Raw genomic sequence first — 25000 nt, 5'->3', positions numbered from 1 at the left:
TGGAACACAAAAGGAGATGTTTTGCAGAACGTCCAAGCTGCTCTTTTCACATACAATGAAAGTAAACAGCGATTAACAGTTTAAGTTGTGCACTAAATTATAAGCCATACAATAACTTTCTGTGATGAGCAGGCAAAAAAAACATTGTACAATAAAAACGTTGGCATCTGCTGCATTATTTTTATTTTTTTTTTGGTTTAGAAGCGAGATTTCAGTGAATTATGTCTTAAACTTTTACTCACACTATATAATGTGAATGAAAAAGGCCACTTGAGTGCACTGAAAGAGATACACTTTTGTGACTGTTTCTTAACACGCTTAAGTACACTTACAAAGTTAGTAATAACGTCAGATTAAAGTTTTCATTGTAAGTGCTTTTTAAGGTGTAACAATAAAAATGCAGTAAAGTACACTTACTTAAAAAAAATAGATTTAATTATGAAATAACGTATAAAGATGTACTGAAGTTCTACTTAAGTGGGCCAAAAAAGCACTCTTAATTAATAATAATGCAAGAGAAACTCATTTCTCTTTTTAAAAAGTGCTCAAGTGAACTTCTTTTTCACAAGGGTATGGCTTCAGATGTACAGTATGAGTCATATATAGACAGAGTTTTTGATATATTTATGCTTTCATTGTATGGAAAAGAGCAGCGTGAACATTCCTCTAAACTCCCGCTTTTGTGCTCCACAGAAAAAAACAAAGTCATACAGGTTTGAAACGACATGAGGGTGAGTTAATGACAGAATGTTCATTGTTGGGTGAACTAACCCTTTAAAAGACCACTTAAATCACTTCAAGAAGGAGTATGGTTATACATGAATGCATTAATATCTGCATGTACGATCTGTTGCATGTTTAGATTTCTATCCCTACCTGTGTCCCTACGTAATTATATTCTGCATTGTTTTCCCCCTCATAGCGCAGAAGGTGATCTCGGAGGAGAAGGACCAGTGTTTCCGTATCCTGAACCAGGGCTCCTGTTCTCTTCCCATCCTGAGGAACATCACCAAACAGATCTGCTGCTGCAGTCGAGTGGGGAAAGCCTGGGGGAAGAACTGTCATTTATGCCCTTTCTTCGGATCAGGTGAGAGACTTTTCAGGCATTCAAAGAATACTACACTTGTCTTTTCAAACAACTACATTTGAATAAACATCTTCAATGCATAAGTTTGGGCAAAGAATAGGAAGAAGGATGGATGACAGCACTGAGAACATTACATGTTAGTACAGAATATTGAAACAACATGATTTGGTTTTAACACAAAGAGTCCAAATGTTCCTCAAGGACCCCGTCCCACCCACACCACCAGCAATATTTCTTTGAAAATGTCTGGAGGAATATGAAAGGAGAAGGAATTTACTGTGTAATTTGTCTGTCTTTGTTTACATACCACAAGTTGCGGTTCTAACTTTGTCCCGGTTGACCCTTCCCGTTCCTGGCTCGATTAAAGCATTAGTTCACTTCAGAATAAAAATTTCCGGATAATTTACTCTCCCCCAAGTCATCCAAGATATTCATGTCTTTCTTTCTTCAGTCGAAAAGAAATTAAGGTTTTTGATTTTGAGGAAAACATTCAAGGATTTTCTTCATATATTGACTTCAATGGTTATCAACGAGTTAAAGGTCCAAATGTGACTTTCAGTGCAGCTTCAAAGTCTCGACACGATCCAGCCGAGGAATAAGAGTCTGATCTAGACAAACCATCGCTCATTTTATAACAAAAATAAACATTTATATTCTTTTTAACCACAAATGCTCATCCTGCACGTCCACGACTTCACGCATCACGTAATCACGTTGGAAAGGTCAGGCAGTTCCCGACGTAGGTTGTAAATGTAGATTAGGGTGAAAAACGGTGAACATTGGTGTTTTACCTTTTACTTATTTATTTATTTATTTTAAAGGGCGTTTGACTTGGTCTTTGCACGTTGGCTTTGTAAACTCTAGGTCTGTACTTCCGCCTATGTCACGCGTGACCTTTCAACGTGATTACGTAATGTGTGGCGCATCAGAGCAAGTGCAAGACGAGCATTTGTGGTTAAAAAGTATATAAATGTTTTTTTTTTTTTTTGAAAATGACCGATGGTTTGTCTAGATCAGACTCTTATTCCCTGGCTGGGATCGTGTCGAGACTTTGAAGCTGCACTGAAACTCACATTTGGACCTTTAACTCGTTGATAACCATTGAAGTCACTATATGGATAAAAATCATGGAATGTTTTCCTCAAAAACCTTAATTTCTTTTCGACTGAAGAAAGAAAGACATGAACATCTTGGATGACATGGGGGAGAGTGAAATTTAAATTTTGAAGTGAACTTATCCTTTAAGAAACAAAAAAATGTAACTGCATTAGACTTTTACAGGTTTTCAGCATGTAACCTTGTGTTCACAGCTGCCTTCAAAGAGATCTGTCCTGCTGGACCGGGTTACCATTATTCGGCTTCGGCTGTCAAGTTTAACCAAAGACTAGCCGAGGTGCTTGACAACGGCGGGCCGCCCTTGGTCTCCGAAAATGCTCGTATATCCATATCCCAACCTGAAATCTCCAGGACGCACTCAACAAGCTCACTGTCAACCAGAATCCAACAACCGACCAACACGCAAACCATCAGAGTCCAACAACCTTCCATCTCTCAGTCTACAAGACGACAGAAACCTGACGCGGCTCCACAGACCAGCTCGATTATCACCATAACTCAACCGAATCCAAACCTGTCAACTGGTGGCGGCTCTCAAACCTCAAACGCCAGACCTCAGCCTTCCGGTGTCCGTCCTCAGCCGGCCAGAGTGAACCCTCGTGAGTGACAGTGTTACTTATAAAGTTATTTATTAACACAAAATAAACATTTATATACTTTTTCACCACAAATGCTCATCCTGCACGTCCACGACTTCACGCATTACGTAATCACGTTGGAAAGGTCAGGCAGTTCCCCACGTAGGATGTAAATGTAGATTAGGGTGAAAAACGGTGAACATTGGTGTTTTACCTTTTACTTATTTATTTATTTATTTTAAAGGGCGTTTGACTTGGTCTTTGCACGTTGACTTTGTAAACTCTAGGTCTCTAGGCGTGACCTTTCAACGTGATTACGTAATGTGTGGCGCATCAGAGCAAGTGCAAGACGAGCATTTGTGGTTAAAAAGTATATGACTTTAAGAAGTGTGCCGAAACCCTGCCTACACAACTGTGGGCAGGGTTTCGGCACACTTCTTAAAGTCAAATTGCTTTTTAAGACCTGAGGAAATAAAAATTAATACTGTATATTAGGTACATTAATACATTAATACTGTACATTAGGGGTGTGCAATATTGACAAAAAATGATATCTCGATATTTTCAAAGTTTTGTTGATAATACTGATATTGTGCTTGTGCAATGGCTGGTTTAGGCCTGTTGTTGACAGCTGACTCACGAAGATATTCATATTATTCATATTCTATGCATGGGTCAGTTCACAGCATTGACAGAAATTATTTTTTTATTATTAAGGGGCAATATTTGTGGCATTTTAACATCTAACTTGTTAGATGTACAGTATGTATGTTTACATCTAAACGTATTAGATGTATGCATCGCCTTTAATGTCAAATTCAAACATTCAAATTAAATTCTGTTAGAATAATTACAGTATTACAGTATTATGAGGCACAGCGTTTCTTATAAAGTTATTTATTAACGCACAGTTGTGGAGGTGTGTTTAATTCAAGTTAATTGTTTACAGCTGTTGTACGTACGCAAACCAGCCGGCCCTCGGTTAACAGACAGCCAGTTTCTCCCGTTAGACCTCCTGTGCCGACTACATCCCGACCACTGCCGACTCGACAAGGTAAGCCATCGCTGAGGCTTCAGGAAAAGAAGCGCACTCCAGCATACTTTTATAAAAGAGCACTTAATACGTAAATAATTTACTTTAGTGTAATGTTTTAAAACAATTAATTGCATGTTATTAAATAAAAATTTTATTAAATGCAATACATTTATATTAAATGCAATTTTTTGACCCACTTAAGTAGGACTTAAAGGAGCATTTCACCCCTGGGAACATTCATCTTTATTGAAAGTGGGTCATATATGTAGTCGAAATATAATAAAATGTTCGAATTTGGTGCCTTCTTGACCGAGTAAAGACAGAAAGTAACTTTAGGGCGCATTTGTACTGAAAACCACAACTCCCACAATGCACCACATTGCACAGCTCCGCAAGCCACTCCCACTAATCCAGAACGCTGAGGAGGTATCCGCCTATCAGATTCAGAGAAAGCACTCTACCGTCTACAAGGCTGGGTGCCGCCAGAGTTTGAAATTCATTTTACAGAAAAAAAATCTAGTTTGTTGCCGAAATCATTATTGAATCACTCCTCGTTTCTATTTATGTTGAATGTTCAGTCCGAACATTGTAATGCAATTTGAATTTGCAAAATAAGAATAAAAGTAGGTAGGCATGACCATTTTTGTTATCTATTATCATGTAAGGTAACAGTAGGTTAGTAACATTAGTTCCACTGATGGAATGTTGGTCGTCCAAATTTATCTAACATACATGTGGAATAAAACACTAATAAGGAAAACAACGTAAATGTGAACCATTTATTTCAATAATGATATCAACAAAAATAATTATGTTAACAATAAAAGTTCAACAATACAATAGTAACAACAATAGTTCCTCCTGAGCTTTCTCAACCTACTGGTGCCCGCAGTACTGGCAATTTTGAGCTGGATATTTCAGTCGGATTGCTGACACGAGCGGGTAGAGACCGTCCTGTCACGGACGAGGAGCCCGCACTGGCTCGAGTTGAGGTGGACTGGTCCTGTCGTTCTACCTGCTCGTGTCGGCAATCCGACACTTCGCTGTATTGCGGCTCGTAAAGATAGCCACGAACATCGGATTTGAGCAGAAGACTTTCAAAATCATCTTTTCTTGCATATCATGTTTATTTCCTTCCATCATTGTCGTAACTTTCCATCTGGCTCCACAGCGCTTGTTAGCTTAGCTTCCAAACAAGTTGGGTGATATTGCTATTAGTTTCGGCAAGTGACGTCCCACCCACTGATCTGTAATAGGTCTGTAGCGTGAGTGGGCCCCTCCCCCTGAATAAATGATGAGCTAGTGTTTGTAGTCTCTACACTTTTCAATGAAATGTGACTTCCTGCTTATTATGACGCAAAATGACAATTTTTACGCCATAATAAGCAGGAAGTAAAACACTTAAATCCTTATTTCTCCCATCTCAGGGAAAAATAAAGGAAAAATCCACGAACATTATAATATATGAATCTGTTTCTAACAATACAAAGCTTAATGCAAATGGGTGAAGTGTCCCTTTAAGTACATCTATTTATTTAAAGTGCCCCTATTATGGTCATTTGTAATTGACCTTTCATGTAGTGTGTAACATAGCTCTAAGTGAATGAAAACATACCGCAAATTTACTGAAAGTGCACCATATATAAAGTCATTGTCTTTCAAAAGTAAGAGTCGACTCTGAGTCAATGCAATTAATCGTTTTTCAAACGAGTCATAAGCCGTTTCGTTGTGAAGTCAAGATGAAACATTAGCATATTGCCCGCGCAAACACTAGGGAAAACCTGAACCCCCTCAAGCACTGCAGCTGATTCCTGTGGATGCTGGATAGCATCATGTTGAGAAGATGCTGTGCTCTACAATGTGAAGGTAAAGCCAGTTTTTTTTTTTTCACTGCCCAAGGACGAGCAAGTGAAGAATCAGTGGTTAACGTTCATCTTTACCACGATATCACAGCAGTATAATCCTAAACGTCCCTTTATTTTACTGACGACTTCTTCTCAAGAATCTCGGAGTTCAGTGCAGGATTCGCAATCCGCTTGCTCTTGAAAGATGGTGTTCAAATACTTAGTTTTGAGTTTTATATTGTGTAGGTCTCCTGCTTCTGGCTAACTCACATTATTACTGTCTTACTGAAATACTTCTGCTAATCAGTTGTGGGCCACTATTATCTAAAACTGTGTCTATTAATGCAGATTTTCTGTTGTTCTCACTACTTTGAGGAAAGATTAAGCATGGAGCAAGATTTGTTTCACCAAAGTTTGTTACATCAGTCATTCACGCTAGAGCTCGGCTAATAATGTATGAACTGTTATTGATAGAGTTTCCACATGTTCACCGCAATAAATTAGAAAAATATTTGGTAAAAAAATAAGTACAAGTAAAATAATCGGTTTGTTGATGGACATGCACTTGTTAATGCTGATGGTGAGGAATTACAGTTGCAACATCTCATAATCTCCCTCAAATCGAGTAGTAGTGTATCACTGAGAAACGTCCTGCTCGAGTCGTGCTTGCAATGGAGGTTCGGGTTGAATAAATAGTTCTTCCAGTGTTTCATCATCGAACTAGTGCTCGCATTGATATGGTAAAATCGACGTCATTGTTCGTTACTGTTTAGTTTATGGTGTAGGAAGCCAAAGGACACGCGGAGCTGAGGTAGTTATTGCAACGGACGTTTTGGTTTTCGACACGCTGTACACGGTAAACCAATCACAACAGACTGAGCTGTCTGGCCAATCAGAGCAGAGTAGCTTGCGGAAAGGAGGGATTTAGAGAGATTGATTCATCTGACGAGTCATTTGAGAATCATTCAACATGTGGTGATGTATTTTATGAGAAAATGAAACAGGTTTTTTTTACCTTTGATGCATGTAACCCTGTTGTAGGAGACTCCAAAACAACATTAGGACATTTTAAAATAGTATAATAGGGGCACTTTAATTTCATAATTATGGTTAAAGTGTACTGCTGAATGTACTGACAAGCTTTTATGGTAAACAAACTTTAAATTCCCCCTGTGGTGAAAATCAAGCTTTTAATGTTGTTTATATGTCTATGTAGTGTTTTTAATATGCTTTAAGACAAACCATGTGTAAAGTCAACAACATTGCTGAGTATTTTCTCTGTAAAACTGCAGTGATGCAGGTCAACGTGTAATCGCCAACGAGTGAATCTCTCAGCTGGTGTGAGTGAGTGGAGGTGCGGCTAATTAGCATATTCATAGAACTGCATATATTAAATGAGGAAAGGGTGTAAAGTTAAATAAGTAATTTTGTTTTAAGTTTTACGGGATAAAATGATTGACCACAGGGGGACTTTAAATAAATGTGTAATTGCACATTTCCAATGAAGAAGTTGCAATTTATTACATTTAAAATATATTAACTTTAAATGTAATATCGAATAACACATTACAGTTAAAATTATAATCAAGTATGCTTTAGTGCTTTAGTATGTTAGACAAAACAAAAGATTATTAAAACAATGATTTAAAAAGTATTTTGCAATTTTTTGACATTATTACAAGGTGTATTTCTTTAAAAATGTACTTAAGTGTGTTACAAATTATCATTCTTTAAGTGCACTTAAGTGGCATTATTTATTTCATTAATTTATTACCTGCCGGTACAGTTTTTTTAAAATATACTTTTTAGATTTTGAAGTACACTACAAGTGCACTTTCAGTACAATTAAGCACACTTCTTAGACTTAGGATTGTGACTTGTAGGCCCTGTCCCAAAAAGTGCTCTGGATGTGGCCTTTCATGAGTCCATGGCCCTGTCCCAAAAGGAACGCTAATCCTTCGCGAAACTTTCTCTGAGTCCACACTTTCTTGGCGCTTTGTCTGTCGGGTAGAAGTCAGCTGCAGAGCTCGATTCATTGTGGGCTCGGCAAAAGTGTGCATATCGCCCGCGAACATCCTTCTGAAACCTAAAATGACAAATGGGACGGACACCCTACAGTCTTGTGGACTGACACGTGCAAGTGCGCACAGGACCACATGTGCACATGATGTGTGCCATTTGGGACAAGGCCCATGAGACTTTTGGAAGTCCCAGTTGTCATTTTATGATTCAGAAGTGTACTCACGAGTTGGAGTCATCCTTGTAGTGATCTATGACCTAACAGTCAGTGTAGGCTGAGAGCAGGATTTGGGACAGGTACTATTTCATATGCTGTTTGTACAGCTGTTAAAACTGTAAAAGTTAAAAAGGTAATGGTCTGTTTATGTCCTCAACTACATGAATTTTTGGGCACTGCTTTTCACTGCTGTTCTTAATCTGCTATTTATTGTAATGCCACTAATATAGCTGTTGAGTGTTGGTGTTTCTCAGAAAAAAATTAATTGCCCTGCTCATATAAAGAGCGAAATCTTTGATTTCCAGAGTTGAAGTGACGCCAAATTCATCACAACCTTGAAAAATGCAGAGCTGAATTCAGCACTGTAATTTTCTCATCATTTGCATCCAGTTTGATTGATCGATGAAGTTGGTTTGGAGAGGAATGAATAAATGTCCACAAAGTTATGAACACGGCATACCTCTGAGATTGGCTAATCTGGGGTGCGTTCCCATACAACGACGTAACTCGCTGCTTCACTACCAGAGAACGATGCATCAATGAAGAAATCAACTAGCTAGTCACGACTGCTTCCCGAAACCGTTTTGTCGCAAAGTTGTCGTTCAACCACATTGGTTAATGATGTCACGAACTTAGTGGAGTAATAACTTCTTTTAATGATTCGTTTGAGATCGAATTAATAAGCACCTGAGGACTATTTCTCATTTTTCTCAGTTATTTTGGTTTATTTCCAGATTCAATCATAGGCTCGTTCTTACGCACTAGACCTCGTTCACACATGCGCACTCTTCAAAAACCGTGCTTCTCTTGACAAACTAAAAGTTGCAAATGACACTTGTATGTATTCTACATAAAATATACCGATTGTACTGAATGTCATCTTGCTTATTTGGCTCAAGATAAGGATTTATTGAGTCCACATGTCATGCAAACAAGAAACTCTGCTTCTAACCACAGGTTGAGATCAGTCGTTCCAAATACAAAACTTTGTGACACTGTTTGCGAATGTTCATTAGAACGATGGTTTCGGGAAACACCGACTCGTTGAACTTTGCTGATAACGAATGAACTTGCAACCATAGTTTGCTATCGATGCTTTTGAATATGCACCCCTGATTAGATAACCACAAACTGACTTGATATTGAATCAGTGTGTGTTTCCCCCAGATGCCCGAGTGTGTGAATCGCGACCTCAGGTGTGCGGGTCGGGTCGCTGTATTGACCTGCCAGGCGGTAAACACACGTGTGTGTGTAACACTGGATATATACTCAATCATCAGCAAGGCCACTGCCAAGGTATGCATCTGGGAGTTAATGCATGACTAAGAAATAAGAAATAAGCAACACTGCAGACTTACACTCTAAAGAAGATAAATATGTACGGTATGTACCTTCTAAAATGGGTTTTAAATCATATTGAGATTAAATGTTCCTTCCACTGCCATTATTTTAGATAATTTTGAATGACTCACAAATATTTGCCATTATAGAAGGATTCCTCTTTTTCTCATTGGTGTCTTCCAAGGCTTTTAAATGTAAAAGGTCATAGTGACATTGCCTAGAGGCCAGCCAGCTCATATATTTGTCATCTCTGTCTCCATCTGCAAATGCTTTAACTGTGTGAATTTCTGTGTGCATGTGCATTACATTATTGTAACACACACTGTTACAATAATGAACACTGCGCACTGAAAGCCTCTTAAAATTAAGGAAAGCACAAGTAATGTATCATACAGGAGTCAGCAATATTCTCTCACTCTCTCTCTCTCTCTCTCTCTCTCTCTCTCTCTCTCTCTCTCTCTCTCTCTCTCTCTCTCTCTCTCTCTCTCTCTCTCTCTCTCTCTCTCTCTCTCTCTCTCTCTCTCTCTCTCTCTCTCTCTCTCTCTCTCTCTCTCTCTCTCTCTCTCTCTCTCTCTCTCTCTCTCTCTCTCTCTCTCTCTCCAGACATAAACGAGTGTTTGTTGACGCCCAGGCCGTGTTCTGTGGGACAGTGTTTGAATACAGCGGGCAGCTTCCGTTGTGTGTGTCCATCGGGATACCAGACCAACTCCCAGCAGAGCCTGTGTGTCGGTTAGAGACGTTTCATTCTTTCCGCCCGCTGGCTGACCACGTCCTCTATGTTTATGTCAATGGTGCTTTATAGAATGTTTTTAGAATGTTGTGCATATAATAATTTATGAGATCAGTTAAATCATTGATGGATTCCACAGATTTTGATGAGTGCCGTCAGGTTCCCAATCCCTGTATTAACGGCCAGTGTGAAAACACACTGGGCAGCTTCAGGTGTGTGTGCAGAACTGGATACAAGCTACAGGAGAACAGCTGCATAGGTAATTCAAATCATTTTACCCATAATGGGGTTCTCAAACCTTTTAGGGGGCCAGAGACCACATAATTATAACAGTGATTAAGCATATGCTTGCTACAGTTGGTACTCTTGAAATCAAAAAGCATTTAATTTAATGATTGAATTAGATTTTAATAATCATGAATCATGTCTAATCAATTGAATTCAAAATATATTTTTTTAAATGTTTGCAATAACAGGGGCCTGTGAAATGTTGAATTTTTTTATGTTTTAATACAAATGTATTCTCAAAAAAGGTGGTAATGCCATGTAATCAAATTAAAACGTATTTTCACAATACATATTGTTTCAAAGCAGCTTTACAGAAAGTGCATTTCAGAAATGTACATAAAATACAGTAAGTTAATCATGTAGTAATTTAAGGCATTACATATCGCCGGCGTCAAGTCGTCTCTTCACAGGCACAACAGCATAGCACAACAGAACAGTTTTGTGACTATTCCTTAAAAAAATAAGTTTTAATAATTTGTATTAATATTACTAAGCTACTGTACAAGAGTAATATTTTTCTGTTATAATTTATAAGTTAAACCAAACTTTTATTTTGATGGGATGTCGTGAAGAGTTTCTGTGTGCATTTTTGATATGCCAATAGTTTTCTCAAATTAAATGCTTTTGAAGTCACTTTTAGAGCACCACGAGCATTGCGCGCGTGTGTGTGTGTAGTAGACAAAACTACTCATCCTGGTGTATACAGGATAGGGATATTAAAATGTATTGCATAATAGGAATGAGTTATGTGTTTTCTGTCTTCAAAAATAACTTAAATATACTTGATGTGGTGTTTTATTATCCTCAGACATAGATGAGTGTGTTGACCCGCTCCGGTGTTCGGGTCAGGAGTGTGTGAACTCTCAGGGCTCATATAGGTGTGTTTCCTGTAAGCTTGGCTTTGATCTGCTCAATGGACAATGCTCAGGTAACACACAGCACAGAAAAATCACTGTGTAATATTCCGTTTGCAGATGAATCTTGTGTTATCTAACTTTAGGATACTTTTACATTAAGTATTTATTGTGGAAATAAATGTCTGGGTTGTGTTTAGTTTGTTCATGTGTTTAGGTTTCTTGTACTCCTATCAGTGTAGCGCTCTCCTTACCCTTGTTAGTTCCATCAGTTACTCATTAGTTAATGATTATGTTCACATGTTTCTTGTTAATCCTGTGTTCATATGCTCCCTGTTTTGTTCAGTTCTCGTAATTCGTTCTTATTTCTTTCTCATTCAGATATTGATGAATGTCGCCGGACCCCGTCCCCATGTACCGATGGCCGCTGTGAAAACACACCAGGCAGCTACAGATGTGCGTGTCGAAACGGATACAGATTGAAGGCCAACACCTGTGTGGGTAAGAAAATGCATTTAAATTTAAATAATATACATTTATATTATTGTGTTCACGTGTACATGGATTAATGTGCATGTTACAGATGTGAATGAGTGTGAGGACCCATTGCAGTGTCCTGGACAGGAGTGTGTGAACTCTCAGGGATCGTATAGGTGTGTGTCGTGCAGACCTGGATTTAGCTTTAATAATGAAGAATGCTCAGGTAATGACTCGTTTCAACCCGCAAGTCATAACGTGTGAAATATGTACAGACCCTGAAAGTGGGATGCTGTTATCTGTCCAGATATTGACGAATGCCGTCAGACGCCTTCTCCTTGCTCGAACGGACTGTGTGAAAACACACACGGCAGCTTCAGGTGTGTGTGCAGAACTGGCTTCAGACTGCAGGGCGGCACATGCACAGGTATGATTCTTCAGACAAACCAATCATGAAAAACTGGTTTTGAAATAAATCCTGTAAGTCATATGTGTGTGTGCATGTGGACGCAGATGTGAATGAGTGTGAAGATCCATTGCAGTGTCCTGGACAGGAATGTGTGAACTCTCAGGGATCGTATAGGTGTGTTTCCTGCAGGCCTGGATTTAGTCTTAAAAATGGAGCATGCTCGGGTAACTACAACACACTGACATTTAACCATGAATGGACCTTTTTAATTGTATAATTGCATTATAATTGTAATCAAACAATACTTAGGTTTAACTTGAAAAAATACTGTTGCAATTAACTATCACACTTTTAAATTTTGCGTTCGAATAACTTTCCCAGATTTAACTTGAGATAACTAAAATATTTAAGTTTCACTTGATTTGAAGTTTTTTTCAAGCAATAATAAAAAAGAAGATTTTGACCCTAAACTGTGTACTTAATTTACTTAATACAACATGTACTTAATAATGCACACTTAATACAACTTTAACAATTTTAATGCAGCACAAACACTCACTTTTTAAAGTTACTTTTACACTGCCTTTAGTTTTTCTCAATTTAAATATATGGTTTGGTTCAACCCCCTAAATTTGTATTTAATTTTAATCAAATAGATTGTTTTCCCAAAGACAAAAACATTAACACAAAGTAAAAAGATCAGTCACACATTAGTTTAGGATCCAATTATCACTATTAAAGATTTTGCCTGGTTACTGATTATTAATAGTTAGTAAGGTAGTTGTTAAGTTTAGGTATTGGGTAGGATTAAGGATGTAGAATATGGTCATGCAGAATAAGGTATTAATATGTGCTTTATAAGTACTAATAAACAGCCAATATCCTAGTAATATGCATGTTAATAAGCAACTACTTAATAGTGAGAATTGGACCCTAAACTAAAGTGTTACCAAAAGATTATTATAAAGACCAGCATACTTCATCTATATGTTCATTACACATAAGTTTCGGTTTAGTTTCACCTGTCTAGTTTAGTGTCCTTTTTTCTAGCCCTGAGTTCCCAGCAGAGAAAGCATGAAGCTCATTGTATCGTATAATGACCAAGTTGTTTATTTGTGTCAGATATCGACGAGTGTCGCCAGACTCCAGAGCTGTGTGTTAACGGCCGCTGTGAGAATAACATGGGAAGTTACAGCTGTTTGTGTCGCCCTGGATTCAGACTGGAGGGAAACATCTGCAAAGGTTTGAGCTTCATGACAGAACTAAGCTGTTTTACTGGAAAAACCCTTCTCAAGCTCAACATGTGAAAAAGAAGTGCACTTTAGCATATTTTTAAAAAGAGTTCCTATGATGGAAATAAGTATGAATTTAATGTAATGTTTTCGGACACTTAATTGCATGTCAAGTGTGTGAACATTATAATTATAATTCCCACTGAAGTAGGACTGATATAATTGAATAATTACTTCTTGTTACGTAATGCAGACACTGGAGAGGAAGATGAACGGTGAGTTTTATTGATAATAATGAGGTGAGCAGGTGAATTAGAGGATAAAGGATGATCTAAAAGAGGGCGATATGTCCACTTGACATTAATGAGACCGGACCTCGAGCTGTGGTGAAGTGTGTGTTAAACAGTGGCAGTGATGATGGTGTGTGTGCAGGTGTGTGTGATTGGGAATGATGTGCAGGTGGGAACTGAGGAGAGTGATGGGAAATGAAGTGCAGAGGATGGTGACTAGGCTGATCTGCAACACAATCTCATGAAAGTGTGCATCTATACCCCGAATGTTATTTCTCGTGCCATTTATAAGCCAAAAATGAATGGTTTTAGCGTGCATATGCTACGCACTGAAAACCCCTTGGTTATGATTAGGTGTGGGGAATGCGTGCGTATTACACGCCATAAACTGCGTAGCAAATGCATGCAAAAAATATTTTTGCCGTATAAATGGTACGAGAAATAACATTCGTTGTATAGATACGCACTTTCATGAGGTCGGGCTCCTGATCTGTGACACCTCTATTGTCTTATAAAATATAGTTAAAGATACTGCTGAATGTACTGACAAGCATTTATGATAAACTTAAATATACTTTCATGCAATTTCTATGGAAACTAGTGTGGCATGTATTATAATACATTTGAAATTACATATTTGCAGTGATGAAGTCGCAATTTAGTACATTTAAAATATATTAACCTTGTGTAATATTGAATAACCAATTCAAATCCAAGAACTTCACTTGTGCTTTAGTATGTGAGTCAACACATCAAAATAAGTGTATTTCTTTAAAGCATGACAAGAGTTTAGTAAAACATAATTATTTAAAATGTACTTTAAAGTAAAACTTTTAATTTGACATTACTAATTGCACTTTTTAAGTGTTACTCAAGTGTGTTAAAAAAGTCATGAAAGTGTATCTCTTTAAGTGCACTTAAGTGGCCTTTTATTTAATTAAAATTATATTATCTGCAAGTACAGTTTTTTATATATATATATATATATATATATTTTTTTTTTTTTTAATACTACTACTTTAAAGTACACTACAAGTGCACATTTAGTACAATTAAGCACACTTGTTTTTCAGAAGGGATCATTACAGATTTGACAGATTACAGAAGTTGTTCCATTCATAAAATGAGTCTGTTTCTTATGTCGTTCCAGATATGAACGAGTGTGAAAATGAGCTTCAGTGCCCAGGAAAAGAGTGTGTGAACTCGGTCGGTTCCTTCAAGTGTGTCTCCTGTCAGCCGGGCTTTGAGCTTCTTGATGGACACTGCCAAGGTATCACTTCATGTGGATCTCCACATATAACATTGAGTTAATTAAGTTACAAAAATGAAAAATAAAGTGGTTTCTTGTTTTAATTCTCCATGCAATTATGAAACACAGTCACAGTTATCAATCAGTCAACTTTTATTTCTATAGCACATTTAAAAACAACACAAGCTGACCAAAATGCTTTGCACTACCAACATGACAAAACAGACTCACAATTACCTATTTATGTGTTATTTCCAATGCTACAATTTTCTATGTCATAATCATTTATTTGTTAACAAACATCCATTACATCAGTGAGATCATTGATTCTGCCTTAAAGTATTACATTGTTTAAATTAATACATTTTTAGCTAGCTGTGATTTGTATATGTAAAGCTGCTTTGAAACGATGTGTATTGTGAAAAGCACTATAGACATAAATGTGAATAGAATTAATTTCTGAGGTGGAAACAGGCCCTCTCTCTAAAAGTCAAGTCACATTTATTTGTATCGCGCTTTTCACAATACAGTATAGATTATTTGAAAGCAGCTTTATTATGCAATGCTTGAATGTTACAGTGTGATAATGTCATAAATGTCAGAAATTGTAAGTCTAGTTCTGTCACAGAGACAGTTGTAATATCTCAATCATATGCTGTATGTCACTTAGTAGGGACATTTTATGTGTTTGTTAAAATATGTATTCTGTACCATTTCTTGTTGGCTATAATGGTTAAGATTTTAATCGGGTTGTTGGTACTGAAAACTAAAACCATAAAAAATGTAATTACTTGAAATAAAATAAAATTTATATAAAAAAATATTTTAGCTAGTTGTCAAAATATTAACAAAAACTCTAACATGGTGCGATCAAGTTCTCCTGGGAAGTTCGTATTTAAGACTTGGAATTTTACAATACTATCATATATTTTGTACATGCAACTTAGATAGTTTTATTGTTAATCATTTAATTAATTTCAACAAATGTGCCATTAATACAGACGCTACATTCATTGCATGCTTCATGTTTTCTTATTGACAGATTATCTCTGAAACTCAGGGTTTTCACGTGCGTAAAACCATCTTTGTGACTTGATCACACCACTAGACGTCAGATTAGACGGCATATTGAATTTACCGTGGATGAAAATAAGAAAATCGTTCTGTTTATTATAAGGTCACTGCAGTTGTGTCGTCTGCTCTGAAGTCTGGTGGATTCTGATTGGCTGTCAGTGTTTTATCGTTCATCAGCTGAAAAAAAACAAATCATCCTGAAAGTGATTTCAGTGATATCTTTCCTCTGTGCCGTTATCATTATAGTTGTGGTGCTATTCTTTTATTTAATACGATTTTTAGAACTATATCATTATAGTTATTGTCCTCGATGTGATCGTGCGTTTACAATCATTACAGTGGAAAACAAAAAGTTTTTTTTTTTAGTTTTCCTCCACTGAAAGTTTTTACAGAAAGACAATCCGATTGTTGTTAAACTCCGGTACTGCATTACTATGCCTCAAAGTCTCGTTTTCATTCCTGTCAAAAATGAAATACGGTGCTACTAATCTTACTTAGATGAGACTGATTTGAATGCCTGCATTTGTGCCGTCTCACTTGTGTGTGTTCAGACAAAGATGAATGTAGTCTCAACCCGACGCGCTGCACTAACGGCCAGTGTAGAAACACTCCCGGCAGCTTCAGATGTGTGTGTGCCGTGGGCTTCCGGCTACAGGACAGCGCTTGCACAGGTAAGAGAACACACACTTCATCCTTTTATTACACTTGATCCGATAGCATCTACATAAGCTCTACATTTCTTCCTTCATTAGACATCGACGAGTGTTTGGACCCGCTGCAGTGTCCCGGTCAGCAGTGCCTGAACTCTCCGGGCTCGTATAAGTGTGTTCCCTGCAGAGACGGGCACAGCATGCAGAACGGACGCTGCACAGGTTAGATGAGCTTAACCTCAACCACAGGCGTTTCCGACATCTGACTCACCATGTCGGGTTTAATCTTCCTGAATACTTGTTGTGCATACTTTCAAGTCATCTTGCAGTTCTCTGAGTGCAAACAGCTGCTTCTCACCGCAAGTAAAGGATGCAGTGCAGAAAGCTGGCTTTGGCAAATGAACGGCATCACGTGTGTGAGAGCTTCATTCCTCCTTCATGGTCTATCTGTCTCTCTCTGCAGTGGGAGAGGAGGCATGTGGCCTACAGATGGCAGAACTCAAATCTCAGCCACAATTATCTACATCCGCTAGATTTAGTGTTTGAATCATGTGGAGAGTGAGATAAAAGGTGGCCAGGTCGAGGGACGGTTGATTCAACACATCTGTCTCTTAAAACCCTCCACCTTCAAAACTATATTTATAATATTATATACAGACTGAAGCACGCTAGCATAAAAAATTGAAATATTAGTAATTAAGCAATTAAAAAATATTTAAACAAAAAAATTTAAATCATGAAATGTCAATAAAATCTATAAATATATTTTCAATAAATAAAATATGTTAATTAATAATTCAAACATGAAATGGTTCAGTTAAAAAATAATAATACTAAAACATGATAAACAAAAAATTTAATTGGACATTGAGGTATTCAACAGTTGATGCTGATATTTACAGAATTTATCACATTTCAGTTGATTTCAGATTCATTTTATTGACAGATTTCATCATTTATTTATTTATAAACATTTATTTCTGGGTACTGACATTGCATGATTTTTTGAAAACCTATTTATTTATTTTATTGACACATTTCATGATTTATTGGCATTTAATTATGTATTTATCTTTATACATACTGTATATTTATTTATTTTATCGACACATTTCATGATTTATAATTTTTTTAACATATATTTATTTTATCGACACATTTCATGATTTATTTAAACATTCATTTTATTCACAGATTTAATCATTTATTTTTTAAACATATTTGTATTCATTTTATTGACACATTTCATGATTTATTTATTTTTTTAACATATATTCATTCCGTTTATTGACAAATATTATGATTTATTCATTTTTTAAACATATTTATTGACATTTTATGATTTAAAAAGGGGGGTGGAGGGTCAGAGAGATGGTTTTAAATGGTCATTAAAACTAAATTATGACTATATTCTTGCAAAAGCTTGATTGGCATTAAAAAAGGGGCTGCAAGGATGAAGATAAAGTATGATAAGGTGCCTAGCGTGGCAGACTCAAACACATTCATACATACAGGCACAGCTTTTATGATTCTGCATTGACACAAGCTGTTCGTTTCCCCTTCAGACTTTGATGAGTGTGCGAGTCCTGACATGTGTGGGCCGGAGAGTGTGTGTGTGAACACGGACGGGTCGTATCGCTGCGTCTGCTTACCAGGGTACAGAGCGTCTGGTCCACGGCGCCAGTGTCGAGGTCAGAGACCATTCAAATAAAATCTCATTCAACTCTCATTCACTTCAAAGAAAAAAACACACACTTTCATACTCTCTCCGGCTGCTTAGAATATGCTATTTTCAAATATGAGTGTGTTTTTCACTAATTTCTCCCACTATGGCACGCTGTCATCCGCTGGCTCAGACATTAACGAGTGTCTGGAAGGAGATTTCTGCTTCCCGAGCGGAGAGTGTGTGAACACAGACGGCTCGTTTAAGTGTGTTTGTGCGCGCGGCTACAAGAGCGCCGTTAACGGGACGTCCTGCCAAGGTATGACACCAGTCGTCATATATAACCAACAACAAGCTGCCATTTTACATAATATAACGTGTCTGGAAATATAAAAGCTATAGCGTGACGAATGTTTTTCTTCCCGACCTTGGATTTGGATTGTTTTTATGAATTCTTCAGTTGTCATTAGGGAGTTGTTTTAAAAGAGAATCTCTCGAATGTGAAAGTTACTTAACTCTTGGATGAAATGATTCACGTAACTGCATTACTCAAAAGCCTGAAGTAAACATTTTTCCTTTCGACACGTCTCCCACACACCCTATTAGATAAAATCAAGATGCAGGATAATTACCCAGCATGTGATAAAGGAAAACATCTGCACTCCGACTCAAATACTGTAGTCAACCTGATTATATATCAGTTATTATATGTATTGCATCATTTTGTCATTCAAATATATATTGTAAGTGCGTATAGTTTTAATTGCCCCTATTAAGTTATTTTAAAATGTTTATTATTTTGTTTCACAAACAGATTTATGTGCATCCAACGTCAAAACCACTTTAATTCCTCATAATATATCCATCACAGCATCAGCTCTTTTCTCACAGTGTCTGAAACTGTTCGATCAAGGATTCAGTCTCTCTAAACTCCGCCTCTCTGAGAGTTGCTCTGCTCTGATTGGTCAGATGGCCCAGTCTGCTGTGATAGGCCAGAAAGCAAACGCTCATTATCATATCTGAATCTCAGCTCTTGACACACAGTGATATAAACAGTAACGATGGCGTGGGTTTTACCGTATCAATCTCATCAAAGTCGATTTTACTTTGTCAGCAGAAAACAGCGTCTTCTCGACACGAACAACACAAACTCTTCCAGTCTCAGATACACTACAGTGTTTGAGGGCGGAGCTTAGAGAGACGCTGTTCAGCCAATGGGCTGGCATTATGCAAATGAGTTAGAAGCCTACGTTCCAGCAGGGAGTGAGACTGAATCACTGACGACTCGTTTCAGTTCAGAATCTTTGCAGAGCTTTACATTTACAAACAGCTTTTTTACACACTGCATGAAAGGGAATATCTGAAAAAGCACAAATATTTATTCAGTTCCTGGGTCGAATATATATTTTTTGCACACTTTTGTTTTTTGCCAACCATAGAGCATCTTTCAGTAATTTGGCTAATTTGACATCCCTGTTTAAGAGATGTAATCCACGTTAATGGCCAGTTATCCGCTGTTCCTGTAACTTCAGCCCAGTCTGTCGTTCAGAGCTGAATCTCAGCACATCGTCAGGAGTTCAGATGTTTTGAGCCTGAGCATTACTGATGACGATGATGTCATGCTGGTGTGTGTGCATGTGTGTGTCCAGATGTGGACGAGTGCAGTCAGGAGGGAGTTTGCCAGGACGGCCGCTGCACCAACACTGAGGGATCGTTCCTGTGCCACTGCCGAACCGGCTTCACCACCAACCCAGAGAGAACCGCCTGCCTGGGTAAAACACACACACACACACACGCATGTGCACACACACACACACACACGCACTCACACAGGCACACGCACGCATGCACTTGCTCATACACACACTCACACACACGCACACACACTCACACAGGCACACGCACGCATGCACTTGCTCATACACACACTCACACACACGCACACACACTCACACAGGCACACGCACGCATGCACGTGCTCATACACACACTCACACACACGCACGCACACACACACACACACACACGCACGCATACACGTGCTTATACACATACACACACTCACAATCAGACTCACACTTGCTCATATACAACCACACACACACCTAAATGGTGTACTTGTATCACAAGATCTTTATTGGTTATTCATACCGTAATTCATAATTGTTTTCATTTTTTATTAAAAACTTATCTTACAGCTTTCTTTTTATATAATTTAATTTTTACTTCTTTAAATTGAAGTACAAAAAAATGACATTTAATTAAGCTGCTCTCAGAATATGAAGTAAAATTAATTGTATTTCTGGTTGTTAAACTAAAGTGGCCTGGCTCATAATTAGCATACACCTTTTTTTTGTTGGAAAAACTGTTTTTTTTTTTAACAATGACAACAGTATTGGGGACAGCTTTTTAATAAAAAAATTTAATTAAATTAAATTATTGAGATGGTCATATACAATATTATTAATATTACAATAAAATATGTAAGGAATAATGCATTGAATTATTGAAAATAATTATTTATTTTTAAGACATTTTTCTGGTTAATAAACTTTTCAGCACTCTTAAAATAAGAGGGAAAATATGGAAGCTTGTTTCTGCCACAGAATAAAAAAATATACAAAGGGTAATTGCAACAATTAAATCCCAATTCTGACTTTATTAATCGCTATTGCGAGATTATATCTTGCAATTCTTAGGAAAAAGTCACAAATTACCAGTTTTTTTTTGTTTGTTTTTTCAGTGGCGGAAACAAGCTCCCATAGAAATACATTACAGAGAAAGACATTAAAAAGTTTTTATGGTAACACTTTACAATAAGGTTCATTAGTTAACATTAGTTAATGTATTTACTAACATGAACTCACAATGAGCAATACATCTGTTACAGTATTTATTAATCTTTTTTAATGTTAGTTAATAAAAATACAGCTGTTCATTGTTTGTTCATGTTAGTTCACAGTGCATTGACTAATGTTAACAAATACAACCTTTGATTTTAATAATGTATTAGTAAATGTTGAAATTAATATTAATAAATGCTGAAGAAGTATTGTTCATTCTTAGCTGTTAAGGTAGTTAACTAATGAAACTTATTGTAAAGTGTTACCGTCTTTATTATAATACCATTAAAAACCAAAATAATTGTTTTTAGATCAAACAATCCAAGGCACTCGAGTAATTCGTTTTAGAAAAACATAAAAACACCCTACAATTTAATGCACACCCTGATGAAGGATTATTGGCCGTAGGTGTGCCGTTGCTTGTCCTCTGTTTTTCATATCTAAGCCATTAAAGAATAAAGGCTTTTTATATTTTTGTAAAAACTAATTACTCGAGTGCCTTGGATTCTTTTTTTTCTTATGAGTGAAATCGTTCTTACACCCAAAGAGTCCCGAGACACTGAAGTTACACCCCGTGAAGCACTTTTTGCATTCATTGTATTTATTAATTGTTTTTAGATCGTTTAAAGCTTTATTTGTGAATAAAATGGGAGGTAAACAGAAAAGCACCCATACAGAGAGCACAAAAAAGGCAGAGGCCTGACTCTGTCACACGCGAGCACATCACGCTCGGATGAGTGTGTGTGCAGCGCAGATCTCAGCTGAAGCGTTTCCTCCTGCAGACGTGAACGAGTGTTTGGACTCCGAGAGGAGTGTGTGTGGATCTCAGCGCTGTGAGAACACCATCGGCTCGTTCCACTGTGTGGCGTCCTGCGAGCCCGGATACCACATCACTGCAACGGGAGAGTGTGTGGGTGAGTCTGACACAGATCACACACACTAAAAGGGATAGTTCACCCAAAAATGAAAATTAGCCCATATTTACTCGCCCTCAAGTCATCCTAGGTGTGTATCACAATCTTCTTTTAGACAAATACAACCAGAGTTATATTAAAAAATGTCCTGGCTCTTCCAAGCTTTATAATGGCAGTGAATGTTTGTGTTTTGAAGTTCATAAATGTGCATCTGTCCATCATAAAAGTGCATCTTATCCATCATAAACAAACTCCACACAGCACCAGGGGTTAATAAAGGCCTTCTGAAGTGAAGCAATTGCATAAAAAAATTGCATAGATGCACTTTTATGATGGATAGATGCACTTTTATGATGGATAGATGCACTTTTATGATGGTTAGATGCACTTTTATGATGGATAGATGCACTTTTATGATGGATAGATGCACTTTTATGATGGATAGATGCACTTTTATGATGGATAGATGCACTTTTATGATGGATAGATGCACTTTTATCATGATAGATGCACTTTTATGATGGTTAGATGCACTTTTATGATGGATAGATGCACTTTTATCATGATAGATGCACTTTTATGATGGATAGATGCACTTTTATCATGATAGATGCACTTTTATGATGAATAGATGCACTTTTATGATGGTTCGATGCACTTTTATGATGAATAGATGCACTTTTATCATGGATAGATGCACTTTTATGATTAATAAAGGCACTTTTAATGATGAATAGATGCACTTTTATGATGGATAGATGCACTTTTATAATGATAGATGCACTTTTATGATGAATAGATGCACTTTTATGATGGATAGATGCACTTTTATGATGATAAGATGCACTTTTATGATGATAAGATGCACTTTTATGATGATAAGATGCACTTTTATCATGGACAGATGCACTTTTATGGATTTCAAAACATAAACAACCATTCACTGCCATTATAAAGCTTGGAAGACCCAGGAGTTTTTTAAATATAACTCAGATTGTATTCGTCTGAAATAAGAAAGTCATATACACCTAGGTTGACTTGAGGGTGAGTAAATCATGGGCTAATTTTCATTCCTGGGTGAACTATCCTTCTAAGGTGACCCAGCAGTGAGTGACAGTGAGTTTCTCTCGCAGACATCAACGAGTGTGCCAATGAGACGTGTGGACTCCACGCTTTCTGCCAGAATCTGATCGGCACATATCAGTGTCAGTGTGACCAGGGCTACGAGTCCACCGGCGACGGACAGATGTGTGTGGGTGAGTTCAGTATACAAGAGCTCGTTATTATGGAAATAATATACTTAACTGGGAACTCAGACAATTAATTGCATGTTATTTACATGTTATTAAGTTCAAATTGTAGTTTCAGTTTATATTAAATGCAATTAGTTGAACTTATTAGTGACTTAAGTAGGACTTCAGTACATCTTTATATGTAATTTAATAATTAAAGTGTTTAATAATTACTTCTATTGTCTTTGAAAAATGGTTAAAGTGCACTGGCGTATACTGACAAGCGTTTATGATGAACTAAAATAGAATTTAATGCCTATTGAAAATTGTATGTAATGTATTTAAATATATTTGTAATTACTAGTGCTATCAGATTGATTAATCGCATCTAACATAAACGTTTGTTTATATATGTGTTATATTCATGCATATACATTTAAATGTACACACATATATATTATATAAACAAACTTTTCTGTTAGATGCGATTAATCAATTTGACAGCACTAGTAATTGGACATTTGTAATAAAAAAGTTGCCATTTAGAACATTTTAAATATATTAACTTTAAATGTAACATCAAATAACACACTAAAGTTAAAATTATAATCCAGGACTTTACATGTGCTTTATTATGCAAGTCAACACATCAACATAAGTGTACTTCTTTAAAGTACGACAATAGATTATTAAAACTTAATGATTAAAAATGTACTTTAAAGTAAAAGTTTTAATTTGGCCTTACAATGTGCACTTAAGTGTGTTAAGAAACATCGATAAAAATACACGTAATTGTACTTAACGAGAGTACATTAATATCATAATATCAGTTACAGTACCTCTATGATTTAAGTGCACATTCAGTACAATTGTGGTTTTTATAAACTTATTATAAACTTCTCCCCTCTATTACACTCCCCGTGTCTTTCTGCGCAGACATAAACGAGTGTGAGATGATGCAGGGCGTCTGCGGATCTGCACACTGCTGGAATGTGGAGGGATCGTTCACGTGTGAGTGTGAGAACGGACAGGAGGAATTCGACCCGCTCGCGAGGCAGTGTGTGAGCAGAGAGAGCGCAGGTAACACACACACTCAAACACAACTACAGCAGGAATATCATAACTCTGCTTCAGTGCTGCCCTCTACTGACATACTAGGTCTCACTTTATATTAAAGGTTCCATATTGTCAAAACTGAAATTTTCTGCGTTTTTTTTCATGATAACAGAGGTCTAGGGGTTATGAAACTAAAGTATAAGTTTCAAAACACTCGATCCACAGACAAATGCACACAGCCTGCATAAAGTAGCTGTGCGTTTTCAAGAGCTGTTGTGACTTCTGTATAAATGTGATGTCAGAACTACTCAGTCTCCTCCCCCACCAATAGTGGGTCACTCAGAAAACAACAGGCCAATCAGAAGAGAGGCTCATGAATATTTAGTAGACAGGCCAAAATCGACCTGTTCTCGGCAGAGCTCCTGAGAAAGGAGCTGTAAACATATATTGAAATGATTTTTGGTACTTATACCACAAATATATATTCTTAAGGACATCAAAACCTAAAATAAAACTTCAGAAAGTTGTACAATATGGGACCTTTAAGTGGCTTTAACTACCATGTACTAACATTGAAATTAATAATTTGATACAATGGACTTATTGTGTACATACATGTTTTTACATTGTACTTATACCTGCATGTAATTACAGCTGTAATTAATTTATGTAATTACACTGTTGACCCTTCCCTTACACCTTAACCTAACCATACCACACACACCTGACCCTAACCTTACCCATACCACACACACCTGACCCTAACCTGATCCTAACCTTACCCATACCACACACACCTGA

At 37.0% G+C, this 25000-nt stretch overlaps 1 protein-coding gene across 2 annotated transcripts in view; it reads left to right on the top strand.

The window, feature by feature from the left end:
- The window catches only part of ltbp4 (latent transforming growth factor beta binding protein 4), a 90919-nt gene that overhangs the window by 54482 nt on the left and 11437 nt on the right, over positions 1-25000 (top strand). For both annotated transcript variants that reach the window (XM_077235544.1, XM_077235543.1), the window contains 21 exons: positions 923-1087; positions 2398-2802; positions 3731-3835; positions 9065-9193; positions 9842-9967; positions 10108-10227; positions 11065-11184; positions 11492-11611; positions 11694-11813; positions 11895-12014; positions 12101-12220; positions 13119-13238; positions 14669-14788; positions 16393-16512; positions 16594-16713; positions 18057-18182; positions 18348-18473; positions 19804-19926; positions 21780-21911; positions 23045-23167; positions 24080-24223. In XM_077235544.1, coding sequence (XP_077091659.1) covers positions 923-1087; positions 2398-2802; positions 3731-3835; positions 9065-9193; positions 9842-9967; positions 10108-10227; positions 11065-11184; positions 11492-11611; positions 11694-11813; positions 11895-12014; positions 12101-12220; positions 13119-13238; positions 14669-14788; positions 16393-16512; positions 16594-16713; positions 18057-18182; positions 18348-18473; positions 19804-19926; positions 21780-21911; positions 23045-23167; positions 24080-24223 — 2904 coding nt within the window. The remainder of the gene's footprint in view (positions 1-922; positions 1088-2397; positions 2803-3730; positions 3836-9064; positions 9194-9841; positions 9968-10107; positions 10228-11064; positions 11185-11491; positions 11612-11693; positions 11814-11894; positions 12015-12100; positions 12221-13118; positions 13239-14668; positions 14789-16392; positions 16513-16593; positions 16714-18056; positions 18183-18347; positions 18474-19803; positions 19927-21779; positions 21912-23044; positions 23168-24079; positions 24224-25000) is intronic.

Source organism: Siphateles boraxobius, unplaced genomic scaffold (genome assembly GCF_051911475.1).
Source record: "Siphateles boraxobius isolate OS27281-9 unplaced genomic scaffold, OSU_SipBor_1 198, whole genome shotgun sequence".
In the NCBI taxonomy this organism is placed as follows: domain Eukaryota; kingdom Metazoa; phylum Chordata; class Actinopteri; order Cypriniformes; family Leuciscidae; genus Siphateles; species Siphateles boraxobius.
This window is presented reverse-complemented; position numbering and strand designations above follow the sequence as displayed.